The sequence below is a fragment of the Hirundo rustica genome, chromosome 5 (assembly GCF_015227805.2).
Source record: "Hirundo rustica isolate bHirRus1 chromosome 5, bHirRus1.pri.v3, whole genome shotgun sequence".
NCBI lineage: Eukaryota > Metazoa > Chordata > Aves > Passeriformes > Hirundinidae > Hirundo > Hirundo rustica.
In genome coordinates, this window is record NC_053454.1 from 67,611,445 (window position 1) to 67,633,120 (window position 21,676).

General features: G+C 40.0%; 1 protein-coding gene across 5 annotated transcripts; it reads left to right on the forward strand.

The window, feature by feature from the left end:
* Nucleotides 1–1,431: 1,431 nt before the first annotated feature.
* On the forward strand, nucleotides 1,432–21,113 carry LARP1B (La ribonucleoprotein 1B). Of its 5 annotated transcripts, XM_058420662.1 has the most exons (19): nucleotides 1,432–1,474; nucleotides 1,886–1,947; nucleotides 2,676–2,735; nucleotides 4,553–4,721; nucleotides 6,078–6,221; nucleotides 8,750–8,890; nucleotides 8,998–9,166; nucleotides 12,941–13,085; nucleotides 13,276–13,450; nucleotides 14,205–14,377; nucleotides 14,546–14,905; nucleotides 15,754–15,874; nucleotides 16,403–16,608; nucleotides 16,995–17,101; nucleotides 17,557–17,714; nucleotides 18,019–18,163; nucleotides 18,637–18,746; nucleotides 18,964–19,091; nucleotides 19,292–21,113. In XM_058420662.1, exons 5-19 carry the CDS (start codon nucleotides 6,116–6,118, stop codon nucleotides 19,511–19,513), a joined length of 2,466 nt encoding a protein of 821 aa, XP_058276645.1. In that variant the 5' UTR covers nucleotides 1,432–1,474; nucleotides 1,886–1,947; nucleotides 2,676–2,735; nucleotides 4,553–4,721; nucleotides 6,078–6,115; the 3' UTR covers nucleotides 19,514–21,113. The 5 variants fall into 5 exon arrangements, 4 of the variants coding, with proteins under 4 accessions (XP_058276645.1, XP_058276646.1, XP_058276647.1 ...); XR_009207850.1 differs by lacking the exons at nucleotides 1,432–1,474; nucleotides 1,886–1,947; nucleotides 2,676–2,735 and having other exon boundaries at nucleotides 4,590–4,721; nucleotides 19,292–19,843; nucleotides 20,632–21,113; XM_058420663.1 differs by lacking the exons at nucleotides 1,432–1,474; nucleotides 1,886–1,947; nucleotides 2,676–2,735 and having other exon boundaries at nucleotides 4,590–4,721; nucleotides 17,560–17,714.
* Nucleotides 21,114–21,676: the final 563 nt, after the last annotated feature.

Below are 21,676 nucleotides of genomic sequence, written 5' to 3' on the forward strand. Positions count from 1 at the left end.
GTGGGCTTTTATTCGAACACGTGTTTTGCCTGAATAGTGGCTCCAGGCCTGTTCATGACAGCAGAACAAGTGTGACCTGGGCAAAACCTTTCAGTGATCTCCTGTTCTGTTCTTTTACTCTCCCACCCTCCATCTTGTTTTTCCTTCCCCTTTATCTTCCCTTTCATGCTTCACGCTGAAGTCCAACTCCCATGTGATAAGCCCCAGAAAGCAGGCCAGGAAAGATCTGTTAAATTTGGGTTTGAGCATGGCTTTTTTGGGAGGACAAGGAACTTTGTGGAGGTGCTGCCAATGTAGGGAAGTGCAGGCTGAGATGACATCTCAAGCCTTTTGAGTTCCAAAAGAGCATCATCCACCAGGCGGTGGGTTGCCCAATATTTTCTTTTTTGTTTAGCTTCTAAATGCATCTTCTAAGTCTTGGATTACTCCATTCAGATAAGAGAGACTCCTTAAAACGAGTTGGGTCCCATTCTGCTCCATTCAGACAGGCTCTCCTGCCGCCTGGAATAAATTATATCCCATGACTAAGACAGTGCAGCAAGGACGAGTCTTGCACTTCTGAGTGCCTCGTTACGCCCTGCTGACACACAGAGCAGAAGTTCTGGCAGAACAGTCCTTCAGCATCAATTTAAGTAAAGTGCTGTGAGATGGAAAAAGGGCTTCAGTCAGGTAATTGGACAGAGACATGTGTTTACAGCCACGCCGTGGCCGCTCAGTTTACCTGCACGGGCAATTGGCAGCTCTCTTGGGGAGAATTACAAATTTGTTTGCTGCTCCACCCCTGCAGTCGTTTGTCTTGTTTTGTAAAAGGACAATTAGTTTACTACTGAGTGGCAAGTGAAAATTAGGGTTACGAGGTCACTGTGTGTTTCTTAAAGCTCTCAGTCTGAAGTTAATCGAGATGCGTGTTTTGTCTTTGTTTTAAAAAGCAGATCCATAGGAGAGGCAAAACCTGCTGGCAAATGGTGGTCAGGATTCACTGGATTCATGTCTGGTGAGATGTACAAGTTGTATAAAAGCATATGCGTGAAATTCGTCATTTATATGGCTATAAATTATATTAAAATCTAGACTGGAATGTGGAGTAAGCATTAGTTTGTGCTTCTAACGTTCCTGTGTATTCCAGGAAGCAGACAGAGCCTTTCCAGAGTCACTGGGGCACAAGGGTGGGGTTCCTTGTGTGGAGCGCTGATAAGGGAGATTAGTCACTGGATGTGAAAGAGATAAGAGCTGAGGAGGTGATGTTATCCCCTTATAAAATAATCCATTTGTGATTTCAGACACGTTCAGTGTTTCAAGCTTGTCTTGCAATAAAACACCGAATAAGAAGTTGCACGGAATGGTTGTTGCTTCCATCTGTATGGGAAGACATGCACTGGGAGAACCAGGGCTTAGCAGAAGAAATTAAGAGATGGTTTCTTCTTGCTCAGGAGATCAGATGGGATCATTATAATAATGTTTAGGCTTTAACTAGGTAGTATTATTATCTTTTCATATTTTCCTTTGTTTGTTTGTTTTGTTTTTTACTTTGGCTTGATTTTGAGCTACATGGCTAAACTCTATTTGGCACACGAGTAATTACTTATAAAATAAAATTACTAGGAATTTGGGAATATATAATTGTTTCTATGGGGTTCTTTTCCTAGCTTGCATAATTGTAGATTTCATAAATTCTGCCTTATAAGTATGGCTTTTAATAGGAGAATTTATTAAATGTATATCAGTGATTTTCTTTGCCACTTGTTAGGTTAAAGTACCAGCATTTTGACATAGCCTCGACCTTCTTAGGCAAGGCAGCATCTTGTACACCTGGTTTGCAAGAGGATTTACACTTACTATGAATGTGAGTAATTCTTCACCTGAGAATGTTTTTCTTCCTTTTTAGAACAACAAAATTCCACTGAAGTGTTAAAAGCAGGAAAACCCAGGACAAGAAAAAGCAGCAAGGTTTGTATTTTTGCCTGTAAATATTCAGTATGATAAATACCTGATATTGCTCTAATAAAAAATAGAAGGTATTTTGGAGTTCTAACCAGAAGTGTTACGTTATCCCTTGGTATTTTGAACAGAGACAAATTAAAAAAAAAAAAGGAAATTAAAATTAGGAGAGTTGCTAAATTGAGTATAGGTGTGATGGATAAAGAGAGGCATTTTTGTTTAAAAAATCAGTGGGATTGCATAAAACTATGAAGGAGCTGCAAAGAAACAGCATCACTTGAGCACAAGTGATGCTAGATTGGTTTTGGAAATCCTCTTTGCATCTTATGTGACAAGTGTCTTTTATGCGCATAAAATCACCATGGCAACAACAGGAGACATGGAGTCCTTTTACTGAAACACTAAATTCCTAAAATTTTGTACAGCCACTCATTTTTAGGCTGGTTAATAGCTGTCAAGATTTTCCAAAAACTAAAAGCTTTGAGCAGTAGATGCCTTTAAATCACACGTGTATAAGACAACATTTAATCTCACAATTTGTTTGATGTGAGCTCAAAACTCTTTCAAAAGTTGTGTGTTTGTTTTCTGTTTGGTTTTTTGTTTGTTTGTTGTAATTGCTACTTTTAACAGCTCTGCTCCAGAGGGTAGTCTTACTCTCTGAGCCATGACTGACATCTTTCCTGTGTTAAAAAGGGTTAAATCAAGGAAGGAATATAAACTGTTTGTCACCTTTGCAGACGGATGATTTGGGTGATATCGCAAGCTGGCCGACTCCGAGTGAAATAGCAAACACTGAAGTAAGTAATCCTTTGTAATCCTCAGGATTATTATTATTATTATTATTATTTTTTAAACCACATTGTTGTATCTGTTTAATACTGTTCCCCCGAGAGCGTGCTTTGGGTGTTGTAGGGTTTCAGTAGAAGCTTTGTCAGTAATTCAGGATACTAGTGTGTGCTTAACTGACTGTACTGGAATTTGTTAGTGGTATGCCACGGACTTGTACATTAAATTGTGCATTATTTTTTAACTCCACTGTTTAAGAAGTTTCATTTACCTTTTCTGCTGTTTTCATCTGTTTATGCACAGATGAGAGAAGGCCTTTAGAGTTGTGAACATGCTGCCCTCTCTTGTGGCTCAGAGCACTTTGTGCCCAGTGTCTGAACACAATTTAGTTATTCTTAGTTATCTTATTCCTCTGATATATTATTCCCCTTCTGGGTTTTAAGCTAACATCTATTCTGTCAAATTATCTTCCTTTCTCTTCATCTCCAGTGATAAATGCATAATGTATTTTAGACCTCTCTGATGCTATTTAAAACAGGAGGAGAGCACAGATTATATTGCAAATGGTGAGGTAGCTCTGCAGCAGCATCCCTGTGGTACTTTTATTGTGTTCTTGGTCAGGGAAACTGCAATATTTGAGTTCAATAACATGTATTTTATAATTGAAAGTGTCCAAATTCATGTAGTGTCTGTAAAACAAAAGTAACATTTGGTTTGTGCTTAAACTTAGTTTGTTTGTCTAGAGGAAGGCTTTGTGTTCAAGGTAATTATAGCACAGTAGTGCAGTACCTACTGTATGTATTCCAGCAGGTTCAAAGCTGTCTCTACAACATAGGAAAATTCTTCCTCTTTAGCAGAAATGTCTGCAAAACTTCCCATTTTGCAGGTAGAAATTCTATCTGATCATAGAATGATTTGGGTTGGAAGGGACTTTTAAAGGTCTTCTAGACCACCCCCCCCAGCCCAAATAGAAGGGACATCTTACTCTTGATCAATGAGCTTCATCCAGCAAGGCCTTGGATGTTTCCCAGGATGTCCCAGGGACGTCCAACCACCTCTCTGGGCAACCTTTGCCACTGTTTCACCACTCTCATTGTGACAAATTTTTCCTGTACCTTGTCTGAAACTCTTTTATTTTAAAGCCATTCCCCCTTGTCCTATTCCTACAGGCCCTGCTAAAAAGTCTGTCTCCCTTTTGTAATCCCCCTTCAACCATTGAAAGGCCATGATAAGGTCTCCCTGAAGTCTTCTTTCCTCCAGGCTGAGCAATCCCAGCTCTCAGCCTGTCTTCATTTGAGAGGTGCTTCAGCTCTCTCATCATCCTTGGCCTTCCCTGGACTCTCTCCAGCAGGTCCATATTTTCATGTTGGGGACCCCAGAACTAGAGGCAGCGCTGTAGGTGGGCTCTCACCAGAGTGGGGCAGAGGGGCAGAATCCCCTCCCTCCCTCCCTTCCAGAGCTCTGTGAGCCCAGCTTTTTAAAGGTAGTAAGTTTGAACAGTAAGTAATAGTGAGAATATTTCTTTCTTTCCTATAAAATAAATTTTCATGTCTAAAGTTGAGATTGTTGTGCACACTGCCATTTTTACATCTTCTGTTAAAAACCAAAAACTCTTCATCCAAAAACTCATTTTATGCTCCTGCCATGTTAGCAGAAAATAAAACTATTTAAAAAGAGACTTTACAAAACAAGACAATTCTTAAAGTTCACCCTGTTGAAGAGGCTGAGAACAGGTAATAAAAAAGGAATTTTAATAGCTAATGGAAATGTGCATCTCCTGCTATCAGCAGCTGTCCTGCCAGAAATAATTACCTGTGTCTCTTAACAGTGTAAGACTGTAAGTCATAGTAAGAAGCCAACAAATAGGAAAGAAAAGGAGGAGAAATCTGATCAAAAAAGCAATAATGGAATCAAGGAGAACCCGGAGGCAAAGCCAGATGTTCCGGCAGATAACACTAGTGAAGATGAAGCTCAAACGAACAACCAAAGGAAAAAAGGTGAGTTTAGGCACTGTGTATAATGCAGTAATGCACTGTTGATACAGCTGCATCGATTCCAGTTGAGTGGCTCGATAAGACTTCTCACAATTTGCACTTGCTGGGTGAATACAGAATATATTGCTGTGTGCATGGAAGCCTCAGCCAGGCTGCCTCCCTCACGGTTTGGAGTCAAGTAGGAGTTCTGGGGGAAAAGCAGCTCGTGCCCTGTCCTTGGAGCCCTGATGATTTCTGGAAGATTTTGTCATGGCTGTACAAGCCATCACTGTCTCTGATTATCTTTGTTTCCCTCACTGTCTTAATTTAACTCAGTACATGTGTGTGTGTGTTGCTGCATATACACCAGCACTTCCATTTTCATGCTCTTCTATTAGCTTGCACATTGTAGTGATCATTTGAAAAATAAACCATGTTATTTGCTTCCTTTTGATCCAATCTGTTACAATAAAAATGGGAAGCAAGCCTGTATCTCATTTGGTCAGGAGCTTGGAACAGGCTGGAGAAACAGCAGAAAGAGTTTCAAGATCTGCAGATTTTTTGTCTTGCTTCCCTGCTGGTGTTTTTCCAGACCTTTGTTGTTCAGAATTATTAATCTTTCTATATACATATATATATTAAAAAAAACTATGCTGCTTTTAATTTTTTCAGTCTAAGTGGAAATCTAAAGCAAAGCATTCCACAGATAAAATGTGTTCTTCTTTTCTCCCCAGTGCAGAGAAGATATTTTATGTTCTTGCTTATATTTTGTCACAAAGGAATGGAGCCCACAATACCAATCAGTATTCCAGTTAAAGAAATTGTTAGTGGATACTTTAGGCCAGCCTGCAAATAAAAAAAAATAAAGCTTTGCTAGTAATTTTTGATGCATGTGAATGAACTTTGAATATCTTCAGGTGAAAGTACAGTACCACAGCTAAAGTCTCAGGAAAATTTGTATGATTTTTAATTGAAATCTTTATTGTGGTGGTTAAATTTATATGTTATTTTTTAACCTCAAAGTTTCATATACAAGTTTTGAAATTATATAGCAAGGAATTTACTGCCTGTATTTAACACTGACATAACTGTAAATTCCTGATCATGGAGCATCTAAAAAGCCATCAAATAAAATGTTTGCCTTTATTTCTTATATTTGAAGCTTAGGTGAGGTTACATTTCAGTTTCAGGAATTCCTGTTTACTGCATTTTTTATTTAATCATTCGTAAGATCTTAAAATTGCAATGTTAAGCTTCTCCTGCTTTTTAAAACTTGAAATTAACTGCTGCTAGTTTTACAAGGAAAATTCTATAGAGTCTTTCCAGGAGCTGAAACCTCAAGTATTAGTATAATTAAGAGTAATACATTAACTTTTCAAGGTAACAAGCAGAAATGGGTGCCGCTTCACTTGGACGACATGAGGTCAGACAGTCAAGACAGAGCTGGCTCTAGAATGAGCTCCAGATTTGTGCTGGAAACAAACAAGTTAATACCTCATAACAACAGAAGGAATGAGGCAAGAAGTAAGTAGTTCTCAGTCTCTGGGTCTTGCTGTTGATGGCAGATAAAGTGTAATATCACATGAGCTGGCAGTTTATGTCAAAATGTGGCTCTACCTGTAGTAGGTAAAACCTGGTGTTTATATTTGCCAGTGACCAGCAGCATATTCCTCTTCATGGTGCCCTACACAATCTTGTCCCACAAGTTTACAATGCAGAAAGTTTGGAAAAAGCCTCAGAAGGTGTCTGCTCTGTCCTGCTCTGCTGCTATTCCCATAGCTTGTTGCTACAAGAGCAGTTGCTTGTGGAGCTACACTTTGAACTGTGCTTTGGCAGTTCTACTGATGTTGTTTTTTCCTTCGAGCTGGACCAATTCCCTCAGCTCCCTGACCTATTTCTCAGCACAGCTGTACAAAAAGCTGTACTAACACCACAACTAGTACTGCTCCTGGTCCTCAGGTGTTGGGAACACAGCTGGTTAGGTGGCAGAAATCTTGGGCTGAGTGAAAGTTGGTTGGTTTAAGTTTTAAAATTGCAACATACATTCACAGTTTGAATGTTTGCTCGTTACAATAACTGCAGGATGCTACTGACATGGAATTTATGAAGTCATTTTCGGAACATGGATGTAAGGATTTGATCTGAAGGATGGATAGGGGTGGGGGGAGGATTTTTACCAGTTATCACTTCCTTCAGCATTTTTTTCTTAGGTAGGTCAAACCACACACATACATTACAGAGATTATATTCTCTATAAAATCAGAGTCTTATTTGACAGGACTTGAGTCTATGAGCATACACACGTGGTTTTAGGATTCACTAAAAATCCTTGCTAAACCAAGATTTTTTAATACAATTTTTAATACATATCTTTAGTTAGTCCTTTGTTAAATTTAGCAGCTCTCAATTTGATCCAGGAGGGCCCATGTCCCCAGGCATCCCTGTGGCAAAGTGGTCTCCCTGGCATCTGAAAGACAATTACTACTTAGGGAAACTTTCAGCAAAGATGACTGACTGAACATGGAAGTCTCTGTGAGTGTTAGGAAAAGAGAAAGAGAATGAAACCCTCTCTCACACAATTCCTCTCATGAGTGAAATGGGAATTACACCTGTCCCTAAGTTTTGGGCTGGATGAAGCCAAGGTCCCTGGGGACTGGTTTGGACAGTTACTGTTCAGTGGGCAGAGTCAGAGGAGTGCTGCCAGGGACAAAAGGGAGATTCCAGAGAGCCACTGCTGTGGGGTCCTGTCATCAAGGGCTGGGCAAGGGGATCGAGTGCATCCTCAGCACATTTGCAGGTGACCCTAAGCTGAGTGCTACAGTTGACATGCCTAAAGGATAGGATGCCACCCAGAGGGACCTGGGCAAGCTTGGGAATTGGCCCATGAGAACCTCATGAGGTTTAACAAGACCAAGTGCTCGTGCTGCACCTGGATGAGGGTAATCCCTGGTGTCAATCCAGGCTGTGGATGAGCAGATGGAGAGCAGCCCTGCCCAGAAGGACTTGGGGGTGCTGTTGGAGCAGGGGCTGGACATGACCCAGCAATGTGCACTCAGTCCAGAGAGCCAAACATGTCCTGGGCTGCACCAGAGCCCTGTGAGCAGCAGGGGAAGGAGGGAGAGGATTCTGCCCCTCTGCTCTGCTCTGGTGAGAGCCCACCTGCAGTGCTGCATCAGCTCTGGGGTCCCAGCACAGGAGGGACATAGACCTGCTGGAGAGAGTCCAGAGGAGACCAGCAAGATGATCAGAGGGATGGAGAACACCTCCTGTGAGAAAAGGCTGTGTTTGTTTGGCCTGAAAAAGCAAAGGCTTTGGGGTGACCTGGTTGTGGCCTTCAGTTCCTGAAGGGAGACTACAAGGTGGAGAGAGACTATTTAAAAGGGCGTGGAATGACAGGACAAGGGGAAACAGTTTTAAAATGAAAGCAAGTAGGTTTAGATTAGGTCTTGGGGGGGAAAAAAAAAAATACTGTTAGGGTGGTAAGGCCCTGGCACAGGTTACCCAGAAAAGTGGATGGCCCATCCCTGGAAGTGTTCAAGGGCAGGCTGAATGAAGCTCTGAGCCACCTGGTCTAGTTGAAGGTGTCCCTGCTCATGACAGGGGGTTGGAACTGGATGGTCTTTAAGAGTCCTTCCACCCCAAGCCATTCTGCAATTCTGTGATTCCCATCTCACTCCAGTAGTGGTGGGAGTTGTCCACAGGAGGAGACTGAACTGTCATGATCATTCCTTCCTGCCCCAAGCTGATCATAGTTACTGTGACCTCTGAGCTGGCACCAGGGTGTCCAGTTGCTTTGGAAGCATTTGGGATTGAGTGCCAGTCCATGGATTACCTCCTTGCTACTGAGCCCTCCTGCCTGACTCACCCTCTGGCAGGGCTGCCAGACCTTTCCTGTTCTTCTCCTGTAGCTTCAGCTCTGACCAGCTTGGCATGGCCAAGGCTGTGGATGGCTTGGACTCAGGCTGGGAACTCTGGTGGCTTAAGGGACTCGCAGGCATCAGGATGTTTCATAGTGATTGCAGGTGTTTTCTGTTGTTTTTTTTCTCTTCAAGATTGGCATCGTGACAGAGAAAAGAGAGACAACCATGATGAGGTGTGCAGCATGAGGAGTGAGGGTGGCAGCGTCCGAGGGTTCTCCAGAGGCAGAGGAAGGGGGAGAAGAGGAAGAGGACGAGGCAGAGGAAACCCCAGCAGTATGCAAAGAAATGGATGCTTGACAAAAAATTTTAAAGCTATGGTTATGATGATGTTGTTTTCATTTTCTAATGTTGTTGTTTTTATGTTCTCTTTTATGTTGAAGTGAACTTTGACTATTCAGTTGGTTATCAAGAGCTGTATGGTGAAGAAATCGACCAAGTATTTCAGCCTGAATTTCACCCTGGTGTGATTTACTACTATGGTGACGGAACAGGAGTGCAGATGTATTCTGTGGATGAGGCACTTCTCAAGGAATATATAAAACACCAAATGTAAGTAGATTGCTTAGTGTATAAATATTTTTAGAGATCTAGTTAAGGTGAAATAACTCATTTCAAACAGTGTTGAATCCTTATTCTCCATGTCAGGTTGGAGATTGAGGCATTTCAGCTTAACTTCTTGAGTTAACTTTGACCATTACTAGTGTCAACTTGAATTTATTCACTGGTGGGGTGGAAAAACTTGAGCAATGGGGAGGAGTTTTAAGGCAGCTGTTTCTGCATCTCGTGCTGTAGTCTGCTCTAACTGGTAGAACTGCTTTATTTATGGTACATAGCCCTCTTTATGTTGTCATGTAATTGAGATATGGATGTCTCTGAGATTGTGCTTTTGAGTACTGTTGGTCTGTTTGCCTGTAAAACTCTTCTTGGGTGATGTTTCCCCTGTTTGCTCTCAATTTCACTTTGAGAAGTCTTGTTAGTTTGATGTTTTCAGTGTGTTTCACCTGAAACATGTAACTGAGAGAGACAGAGTAGTTTTGCAATGATACTTGATTTTTCAATAATCTGAAATGTTTACTTTCTCGTGTATACCATTAGGCAATGAGAAACCATCTGGAAGACTGATTTTCACCAGGAGACAAGTCAAAAAGGGCCTGGAAAGCACTAGTTCATTTTAAAGAGATAGTTTCCACCACTGGCAGATATTTCATCCTCTATACTTGCATTTCTCTGCGATACCTCTGTGGTGGTGTTTGATTGCCCTCGTGTTCCGTACAGCAACTTGCTTATTTTATTCTCGCTTCTTTTGTTACAGTTGACGCAAAAAGGAAGAGAAAAGCCTCTTTAAAGGGCAGAAAGTATCTGACATGTGGCTATCAACTTCAAAACTTCTATTGCAGTCTTTTTTTGCTCTTGCTGCCAGGCCCCTATGAGACCTGACAGTGGACATGTACCCCCATGTCAGGATAATCGGCCTTCACTGTCCTCAGACAAGTGGGGGAGGAGCACAGCCACTCCACTGTTGGCCAGATTTCTGGGCATGCAGTGTAGAATCCAGACCTGCTAAGGTAGGACATGGCGATGTCCCCCTCTGCTGAGAAAAATGTCAGTTACAGCACTTGTCACATCTGACTTTTGGGTATATTTGTATTCCCTTGTGGCACTGAGAGCTTGGCAGGTGTTGGTACAAGACTTGGCATGGCTGGGTAGCCACAGCCACTGGTTGCTTGCCTGGTGTGAACCCCTAAGGCATTTGGTTATGGAGTATGCTGTCCATGAGAGGGAGATTCCTGAGCAGATTTAGGACAGAGCTTCACTGGTTTGATTCTCCCTAGACTAAAAAAAGTGTTTTTTATTTATTCTCTTCTTTTATCACATTAATAATTATGGGAAACAGTCTACTCATTAGTTACCTATTATTAACCTCTAAATTGGGGTGGCTTTGTCTGCCTTTCATAATTTAGCTATAAAATATTAAAGTGACTATGCCAAAGATGGGTGTATATCCAGAATAAAGGTACACAAAATCGTTATGTCTCAGCATTCCAATTGGAGTCTAGGATATATTAAAGAGGTGAGTCTGAATCCTAGTGGACGAATAAATTTTAAAAGTTTACCTGCTTAATAGAGAAAAATCTTAGACACTGTCCAACTGAGTTGATGTGTAATTATAGAAAGAAACACATTGCTACCAAGCAATTTATGCTTGTCCCAAGAACCAACTCTATGTACAAGAGAGTAATATTTGTATTGCACACAAAAATACCTTCTATGTTTTTAACCACAGGCTGAAGTTGTCAGCCTGAAAAGTTTCAGTGCTTAGCAGCTCCTCATTCTGCAGCTTGCAGCCGAACTCTATTTAAGAAGACTTCTTGCTTTAGAAAATAAACAAATAAAAGTTTAAATATCAATTCAAGAATAAGGAAAGGGACTCTGAGGAAAAGGAAGAAGGGAAAAGCTGGAGGGGGTGTGTGTGTTAGGCTTGTCCCTCTACTTGGAGCAAACTTGTGTGTTGTCTTCATTTATCATTAATGGTCTTTCACATTCCTTTTTCTAGAGAGATGGACGTCAAGTGAGGCAGTTTGAGTCAAGTTCAGTCATTGTCTATTTCTGCTTGTAGAGATTTTAACTAGGTGAATCGTTACAGGATTTTACCTTTATGATTGTAAAGGTAACACTAGTAAAATGCTGGTATATGGCATTTGTGCTTGCTTATCTTCTAGACTGGGAGGGGAAAAAGAACGTAGCAGCTCAGAACAGTAGACAGGATATTCTTGAAAAAAACTATCTCTTTGTGCCCAATTGCTTCACTGATCATACTTGACTCTGAGTAAGAGCTTAATTCTCTGAAAGCCTTGTTCTCTTCTCTGTTTGCTTTGATTTAATAGCACTGTTTCCATTTGTCCTGTCTTGTCCAGCATTGAGACTTTAAATTCATTCTGTCTTGGACCTGAGTGTTGGTCAGAGCACGGTGCTGACACTGCCAAGATCTCAGGGTTGATCCTTGCATGGGCCAATAACTTGGGAGTTAGACTCAAGGATCCTTGTGGGTCCCTTCCAGCTCAGAATATTCTGTGTGTGATTCCATGTGTTTCATAGAGCCAGCTTTTGCTTCAAATTTTTTCAGCTACAAAAAATTAGAGAAAGAAATGGTATCAAGGTGCTGCTTGCGTCAGTGGTGGCATCTGAGTGCCCTGCTCTTGGAGACTTTGGCCTTGATCCCAGCTTCAGTGGAGAGATGTGTTGTATTATTCTTTGTTGAAAGTAGAATGATCTTTATTTACATTTGCATGTGCAGCTTTTTTCCTCAGCATTTTAATACCCTCTTGTTTTCTTTTTGCGCTATGTCTGTTTTTGTTGTACAATTCTAACTGTTTTCCATTAAGTCTTTCCCTATCTGCGTTTTTCTGAATGTGATGAGTTAGTATTCCTTGGATGTACTGTGCAAAATCATGGTATGATGTGTAAGCTCTAAGAAAGGCCTACATTTCAGTCATGTAAATTGAGGGGGTTTCCCATTCTTTTTTATAGGACTTTTTCTCATTCCATTGTTCTGTGTGACAGCTCATGATTTGAATTCCTTACTTTTTGTCTTCACTAAGTATAAAACCAAAACCTCTTGACACCTGGATTATTTCCTAGAGCAGCTTCATTGTTGAAAATTTGTCTTTCTGTTTTCTGTCCCTCGTCTCTGTGGTATTACCAGATTCCTGCAATGTCCTTGTCCTTCACCATCATCTATTCTCTCAGATTTTTTTCCTCCATGATCTGTTGTGCCTTTTTGGTACAGTTTCACACCAAATGCAATGTTACTGGTTTTGTTTTCTCATCTTCTCACAAGCATGCTTGATGATTCAGGGTATAGATCTGTGCCTCAGCACTCAGATAGGATACTTGCAATGGACTGGAAACTGGGACAATAAAGTTCACGATTAACTGGTCCTGCTGTGGTGGGACATAACTTATTCTCTAACTGTAAGCAGTGCTTGTCCTTCATCTCTATGGAGGCCAAGACAATGTTGTTCCCTTCTGTCCATGTAAGTAATGAGGGAAGGGGTGGGTGAAAGAAAACTGGAGCATAGTTTTTGGTTGTGCAAATGTAACAAGGCTTTGATTTTTACCCCTCTATGCTGTACTGAGTCATAAGTCTGTCTTAAGCTGTTGAGCATGTTCGCTGCTCTCTGGGTCTTCTGCTGAAGAATGGTTTTGTTGATGTCAAAATACTCTGGTTTTTTAATGAAAGCCTTTAAAAACAAATCTAGGTTGCTGCTTTAGGATTTTCTTTAACTGTGGAATAAGCTCAGATTTGTATGTTTCGTTCTGCAGTGAGTATTATTTCAGCACAGAAAATTTGGAGAGAGACTTCTTTCTCAGGAGGAAGATGGACCAACAAGGATTTTTGCCCGTGTCACTGATTGCCAGTTTCCGTCGGATGCAAGCTCTCACTACGAACGCTGCACTCATTTTGGAGGTAAAGTAATTCAGAAGGGTGCATTTGAAAAGTTGCTTGGTACTGCCATAGCTTCAGAGCTATGAAGTTAAGAAAAATTTCTGTTTGCAATTACAAGGGTTCTATAAAGAGGCTATAAGTGGCCAAGTTGTGGATTTTTTTCTTTTTTTTTTTTAATAGTATTTCATGTTATAATATGTTTGTCACACAGGCCCTAAAGGACAGTACAGAAGTTGAAACTGTGGATCAGAAACTAAGAAAAAGGGTTGATCCAGAAAAGTGGCCAATTCCAGGTCCTCCTCCATGCAACCTGCCTCCAACTGACTTTTCTCAGCTCATAAATTGTCCAGAATTCATACCAGGCCAAACTTTTGGCTCACATACTGGTAAAGGATTTATTTTACAGAAAAATAAGTTTCGGGCTGTCTGTCTAGCTTGGAAATTTGCCTCCTGATACTGGTTTCACAATAGAAGTTGTACTTTTTGTAATGGTTTATTCAGCTGCTCTGCCTACCAGCCTTGCACTTGCCAAGTCACGGGGCTGATGTGAAGTGGGTAAAAATCTCAATGGCTGTGACCGTTTTCCAGAATATAGAATGGTGGACTACAGTCCTGTGGAATTAGTAACCTTAAACTAGTCCTAAAATCTGCTTCATTTTTGTAGCAGCTGAAAGTTTGCCCTTTATTGGGGGCATCCTTGTTTTGGATGGGAAACTCATTCACATTTTTAATAGGGAGATGTATTTGTTTGCTGATAATCCTTGGCAAGGGAATCTTTTCCTAAAATGTTAGCTGAAATTAAATGGGAAGAATGACAATGGAGTTAGGCACCCATCCACAGAGCTAGAGAATGACACGGCAAAACCACAATCCTAATGATGCTGCTCTTTTTCTTCTCCTCAATGACATATAATGTCTCACAGGCTGTGAAGAAACTTTCCGTATTCTGAAATGTTGAGTGAACTGTGAAAAGCTGTCTCTTAAAAATGAAAAGTTCTTTGAGCAGCGTTATGTTTATACAGAGAGGTAGAAAAATGGTAGCTGTGGTTAAAAGAAAGACCAGTGAAACAACTGAAAAACAAGCAAAATAGAACAAAAGCAATCTAGAACAGGAACTGAACTACTGTTTTCTACTGCTAGAGTCTGCACCGAGTTCTCCAAGAGTGGGAAGCCCACTGAGTCCAAAGGAAAACGCTGAATCAGGTAATTTTCAGACAATGTCTAAAGGATTGTCTACAAGTTTGCCTGATTTGGACTCTGAACCTTGGATAGAAGTGAAGAAGAGGCATCGTGCATCCACTGTCAAGCTAAAGGTAAAATTAAAAACCTTTGTGTTATGTTTAAATTAACAGATGCAAAACCAGCTTTGAGGTTACATTGTAAACCAAGGTTTAAACATCTAAATGTATGTGATGCTTGAGAATGCAATAAAGTTTGGAAAATTATTATCCAATTCAAATATAAAACCTTTTCCAACTTAGGAGACTGTTCCTGTACCAGATCAACACCAGCCACCCCCACCTCCGGAGGAACAAGAACAGGAAGAACTTGAATTTTTGTTTGATGAAGAGATGGAACAAAATCAGTGTCGGAAGAATAAGTTTACTGATTGGTCAGATAGCAATTCTGATTATGAGATTGATGATCAGGATGTAAACAAGATTTTAATTGTAACACAGACACCACCATATGTGAAAAAACATCCTTATGGAGACTGTGCTGGCAACCATATGTGCCGTGCAAAAATTACATCAGAACTTGCTAAAGTCATTAATGATGGCTTGTACTACTACGAACAGGATTTGTGGATGGATCAGAGTGAAAATGATGCCATGATGAAGGTATTTCTCTTTAATTTTTGACTTGAAAACCATGCCTGTCCAAACAGTTTCCAAATTGATTTCAGCCTTCAGCTATGTAGTTGTAAAATGCTGCAGGAAAGTGACAGTAATTTGCAGGTCTGCTGAATTGTTTACAGTTGAAAGCAAACCCAAGCTTTTCATGCCACAGACTTGACCAAAACCACTGAATGAATATTTTTTGTAACATTTTGGAGATGGTTCTAATTTTCCAGTGTTTTCTTGTTCTCTGAGTAGTTTGTTTCATAACAACTGCAAACCCCTACCCCAGAGGAGAAAAGGGGTACATGTCAGATGAGATGATGAGAAGGAAGTAATACAATCATTTTAAAGTAGTTTATTTTAAGCTTCTGCTTGCCTTGTAGTTTGTTAGAACAATAGGTAGAATGAAGTTACCTAAACACTAAGTGGTGAGGGAAAGAGGTTTCATCTGTGCACAAAGAGGGGGAAGTCGCTTAATGGACAAATGGAGCAAGTCTGTACAAAAGCAAGATGACGAAGGTTGAAATGGTTGTTGAGAATAAGAACAAGAAATAAAGGTAGAATTTAGAATATGGATTAGAATGGACCAAGAAAACCAGCAAACATGAAGAGGGCAGTGAGAAATAGCAAACTGCAAGAGAGAATATTTCCTTTTTTGTTGTTGTTATGGACTTGACAATGATTTGACGAGATTTTCCACGCACAGCATGCACGTGTCCCACCTGAAACAGGTGTATGGGTACTTGTGTGTCAGTTCTGCCTTATTTTCTCTTCATGAAATGCATCTGTTTCTCGGGATGGTATCTATTACCCTGCTCTGCATTTACAATTTGCTTTCTCTAATTCAGCAAGAGATTGAGAACTTTAAGAAGCTAAACATCATTAATAAGGACGAATTTGTTAGTCTTGCACCAGAAACTGCTAATCCAACCAAAGAAGTTCCTCCAAGACCTCCAGGGTTGCAGAAAGGTAAGTATGAAAGTATTTGGTTTTCTAAATCTCTGTAATAAAGAATAACTCTGTAGGTGTTTTGGCTCTTTCTGCCTGTGCAGTATTTTAATTTTGGTTCAGTCAGCAGTCTGAGGGGGATTTTCTTCGCTAATTCTTCAAACTGTCAACTGTTCATGGGTAGCATGGTTTCAGTTGAATGACAAGAAGCTGGCACTTGTTCTGCTTTGTTGTCACTTTCCACCAGCACCAGGTGCTCTTTGTGTGACTTGGAATTTGCAACGTGTGAGGTCAAACTGAAGCTGTGAAACATTTTATAGAAACCAACATTTTTTATGGGATACAAGGATGAAAGGAAATGAGATTAGAAGAATTTACTACATGTATTTTAAGTACAAATTACTGAGCAGTCACAACATCCAAATCTTATCTCTTGTGGTGTTTCTGATACTGTGGTACTATTAACACTTACTGGGTTACATGCTAATAGCATCTCTAAAGTAGCTCAGTGAAACCACCTCCCTTTTTCCTTCCTGCCTCCATATTTAGCAGAGGAGCTGGCCTGTAATTTCCTAAGTACTGAAGTACCTGCAACAGCAGGAATGGCTCGATCACTGCCAACAGCAGTCCCAGATTCGCCCCGTTTCCACCCTGGCTTCATCCCACGAACACCTCGCACCCCAAGGCTCCAGGATCCCAACAAAACACCCAGGTTCTACCCTGTTGTTAAAGAAGCACGATCCTTTGATGTAAAGGTAAATGGAAAAACATATTTTTAAAAAAACAAACAAAACAGCAAAGGCCTATAAAACTTGTGTTTGTGCATAGAGTTTAACAAGAATTAAAAGGCAAAATGCTTGTGCTCCTATTGCTTAACTCCAAAATATTCACCATATTCACTTTTTTGTTTCTATCAAACACTTTTCGAGTCTTCTTCCTTGAAAGTCCTTACTAAAAGAAGTGCGGTGCTTGAGATTTTTGATTAGTTACATAAGACTAATCTTCAGGTTATGAAACTGTGGTCTTGTGACTTTATAACTTGTTAGATAACAGAATAGAATACTTTTAGATCTCTGTTTTAAAAGGGGGAGAGTGAGTAAAGTCCAATGAGGGAAACAAATCCTTTTATTTACTTTCTTAGACTCCAAGAAAAAGAAAAACGCGCCACAGTACAAATCCTCCCTTGGAATACCATGTTGGTTGGGTGATGGATTCCAGAGACCACAGGCCAAGAACTTCCTCTGTGAGGTAAATGTTGTTGCTCTTATTCAAAATTTATTTGCAGGTAGTTCTCACTACTCGTGGAGAAGCAGGCTATAAAAAGCAATTTATAAATACAAAGCAAGAAAAGAATGATCAAGGAAGACAAAAATCTGGAATACAGAGCTGTCTGGAAACAAGCTTGGCAGATTGGTGTTCACAGTGTTATTGTTTGCTCCATGATACAGCAGCAGTGATGTTACTTGAGGCACTGATGTTCACTTGAGTGGTCATTTAAAATTGAGCAGGACAGTGATGTTTCATTATCATTGTCCAAAACGGTTTTATTTTTGACATATTAGCACAAAATCTGTTTCTCTTGAGGTGCACCCAAACCCAGGTGACTGTATTTCAGCTCTTGAGTAGGTCAGGGTGGGTGAAAACTGATTCTGCAGAAAAGCTCTGTTTACAGGGCAGAAATATGTTGGGTTTTTTTTCTCCAGCAGTTCCAATGCCTCACCTTCAGAAGCAGCTCCACTGGCAGGTTACGGGTGTACTCCAAATTCTCTTCCCAAATTCCAGCACCCATCTCATGAACTGTTAAAGGAAAATGGCTTTACTCAGCAGGTGTACCACAAATACCGGCGGAGGTGTTTAACAGGTAAGCTGCTCCATGCGCTTCCTAAAATTTTTAGAAGCTTCCAGGTGTTGTCTGATACCAGTTTTCTTCCAATTGTTCCTCATCCCTTTTTCTTGGGAAAGGCAAGCAGAATTTATTTGGTGCCTCTGCTTTAGGAACTCTGCTTTCTATTTAACTTTACAATCCCTGACAAAAAAATCACCCTCAAATTTGAACTGAAGTTACCAGAAGATCTGGTGAGGTTTTTCACTAAAGACAAGGCACTTAAAATATTCTGGTAAAAAATTAAAATAGTGGTTTTGTTCTTCCTTTTTTTTTCTTCCAGAGAGGAAACAGTTGGGAATTGGCCACTCCCAAGAAATGAACACACTTTTTCGTTTCTGGTCCTTTTTTCTGAGAGATCACTTCAACAAGAAAATGTATGAAGAATTCAAACAGCTTGCTCTAGAGGATGCAAAAGAACACTACAGGTATTTTTTCCATTTCTTTTAATGTCTGCGAAGTTTACGTACATCTGGAGTGCACATTTTTAGTACTGTCTTTGACTTTTTGTAAATATTTTAAATAGCAGTGTATGCAAGTTATTCTAATAGCAAAAATCAGTATATAATTGTGCTTTGCAGATGAACAGCTGACTGCAGCATTTCCTGACCTGTAATCAGTTCTGAATTCTACAGCATCCTGTAACTTGTTGACCATGACAAGTCAGTTCTGTACTAACACACCTCAGATTCTTCCTCCTGTAAGACATTCTTAACCTCATTTCACTTGTTCAAACTGGTTCTTGCCTTACAAAAATACCGGAAAAATGACGACAAAGGAAATTGTCATTGCCCTTCAGTTCTTGGGTAGAATTCCCTTCCTTCCACCCAGTTCCCCCACCTCTATTTCTCTGAGCCAAAGAGACAAGGGTGTATTTTTGTACCTCTCTGTTCTCTTCCAGGTATGGCTTGGAATGTTTGTTCAGATTTTACAGCTATGGCCTGGAAAAGAAATTCAGGAAAGAAATATTCGAGGATTTCCAACAAGAAGCAAAGAGGGACTATGAAGCTGGTAATTATCACAGGCCTGTCACTGCTCACACTGTGGTAACGTTAGTTGAAGATTATCGAAATTCCTTGGCACTGACTTGTTAACTAACCAAGAACAGCTTTTATTCACGTTCTTTTTATCTTCAGTTCTCTTAAAAATATAGTTACCAGTGAATAATTAAGTTTATAATTAAATTTGACCTTTGTAAAGCGGTAAAATTATCTTTTTCTGTAACTAGGTCAGCTGTATGGATTGGAAAAATTTTGGGCTTACCTAAAATACTCTCAGCACAAGACTCCAGCTGTTGACCCCAAACTGCAAGAATACCTGGATCAATTTAAGAGACTGGAGGACTTCAGGGTGGATGTAAGTTTCAATACCTATTTTAAATAATATTTGGTGTATTAATATTTTCACTGCAATCTGAGAGCAATACTTGATTTCATTAGAAGGCAGCCTGATAAAAGGGCCTAATCCTTTCAGTCCTACAACTCTGTGGAGAGGCAAAACCACCTGGCTTTATGACAAAACACCTTACAGGTGTTTTATTTTACGTTTATTTTCAGCCTCCTATTGATGAAGAATCTGGCAGGAGGAGACCAGGTGAGGATTCAGGTCATCGCAGGCATCAGTCCAACTCTTCTAAAACCCTTTCCACCACCAAACCTGTTGCTGCCTGTCAGTCCCGGGTGCTGGGAAGCATTTCCTGTGGCAATACTGTGCAAGACTCCGCGGGCCGTAGCAAGGCTGCTACAAAATCTATAGAAAGTGATGTCCCAGAAAAATAGACTTTGGATGAGCTCATGCCCTCGAGAATCAACTTGGGCATCACTCCCCTAATCTTGAGATCTTCAAGACGAGGCTGTCTCTACCATGTCATTAAAAAATGTATGGAAAGACAAAGGATGGGATTCTCTTTTTCATGGGATATAATTCCAAAACCCTTGCCCTAAGAGAGTTGCTCTTGGTATGGGATCATTGGAAGGATCCTAGGGAAGATTCTTTGGCTTCAGTATTGCTTTCCTCAAGCTTTTGTTTACAAAGAACTGCATTCCTTGCATATGCAAAAAATACTTCGAGGGATGCCTTACATTTCAGCTCAGATTTCTCAAAAAAAGGTATGATACATACCCATGTTATTTACTGTGCTTTCCTCACCTGTACTTCCCCGTTACTCGTATTTTACCAAAGCAAAAAAGATTACGTTATACGTAGCATATTAAATGGAAAGGAAGGATCTATGTGACTTTCAAGGCTAACTATCAAAAAGTCTGTTTTTCTGCAAAAGCACATTCAAGAACATGCAGCTGTATATGAAGCTGCATTTCTGGATTCTATTTAAAGATGTAGTTTCTCTTTTTTTCCAGGGTCTCCATAGTTAGTATTTTATTAAGTATGGAGTTTGAGTGGACATAACTGAGATAGTTGTGCAGATATTTCCTTCAGTGCTGATTCTTTAATAACTCAAGCAACAGAAAACTACAGGGGAAAAGTGAGCTTTGGATTTCATCGTGTCTTAAATTATCACTCAGTATCTACAGTTTGTGCAGATTGTTAAAATAGCCAAAAGTTCATACTCTGGGCTTGAGAGGTGTCTTCATTTGAATTCTCTTATGAAGTCTAGCAGGAGAGGCATAATTTTGAAATTTTTTTTCTCCATATTTCAAGTAATAATTAGTTTGGAGGGAAACAAAGTATTCCTTGTAAATTTTATTTGCTTCGTTTTGCAATATCTGAATGAAGTTCTCCTTAAATTGTGCTCGCTAAGCCTAAATGATTTCAAACAGGTCAGAAGACTGTTTCACTGAATGTAAATTATTCAAATACAAATCCATTTTTGTAGCTGAAAGAGGGGGATGTTTATAACTTGTCATGTCTTACTAACTTCATTACTTTGTCTTTAAAGACTCAAGAAGAACCATGTGAGTAACTACTCTGCGAAGGGTAGGTGAGAGGAATTCCAGCTTTTTGTTATTTAACTGCAGCATTACTTCAGTTAACTTTTAAAGTTCCAAAGTGATGTCTAGTACAGATGCCTTAAACTGACTGCACAGAGTTTATAATGAATCTGTCAATTTTTCATCCTGTGAATCTCACTGAAACAAATGATGGATGTTTGCATGGAAAGGAACAGATGGTAGCAGTGACTTTCCCCAAGTTTATACCATTTCAGCACAAAATGCAGCCTTTTGTCAGTGGCCTGTTCTAAATAAATTTAAATGAATGCATACCAAGATTTGAAGTAAATATCCTATAAATATGCTGAAGTGACACATCTCAATCCTGTGTTTGATCCATGCCTTTTGCTAACCATGAAAATGATGCAAATGTAAATTTGGATTGAAATTGTATATACAAGTAATAAATTTAAGATATTTCAATTTTTCATTGGAAAATGTGCAGATTAAGCTTTTAGTGTGTGTAATTTTGTGATATCTTGAAAAATTTTATAAAAACAACAAAAAACCCTAATAGTGTTGTATATCAAGTTTTTTCCCCAAAAGTGTGAAGAAAAACAATGTGAAAGAATTTAAGGCTGTAGATTTGCATGGGAATTTCTGCTGCACTGAGGGTTGTTGGGAAACCAGCCTGGTAAAGGGTGGAAATGCTTCTTGGAATGCAAGCCAAATTTCTTCAAAAGAAGAATATTGGTTTATTTTTTCTCATATGATTGGGTGTTTGTCAAAAATACGACAGGTGAATGATAAACATGGGGCAAGACATGGAGAGTGAATACTTCACCTGCTGGCCTCTAGAGCTGCTCAGTGTCCCTTTTAGTGAACTGGACAAAACCACCCAAGTCCATCCACAGCTCTGGATGCCTCTCAGGAATGCCCTTTTCACTTCCCACGGACTTGAATCGTCACTCTCTTCCCTTGCAGATAGTGGAAAAAACAATCCTTGCGTTGCTGCTGGTTTCACTGTCTGGCTTCAAGTGGTTCATCACCTCT

Coding starts and splice junctions, on each gene's coding strand:
- LARP1B (XM_058420662.1), top strand. CDS start 6,116: ATGAGGTCAGACAGTCAAGACAGAGCTGGCTCTAGAATGAGCTCCAGA. Junction 13,086..13,275: donor ACGCTGCACTCATTTTGGAG/GTAAAGTAATTC, acceptor TTTGTCACACAG/GCCCTAAAGGACAGTACAGA. Junction 16,609..16,994: donor CACGATCCTTTGATGTAAAG/GTAAATGGAAAA, acceptor TTACTTTCTTAG/ACTCCAAGAAAAAGAAAAAC.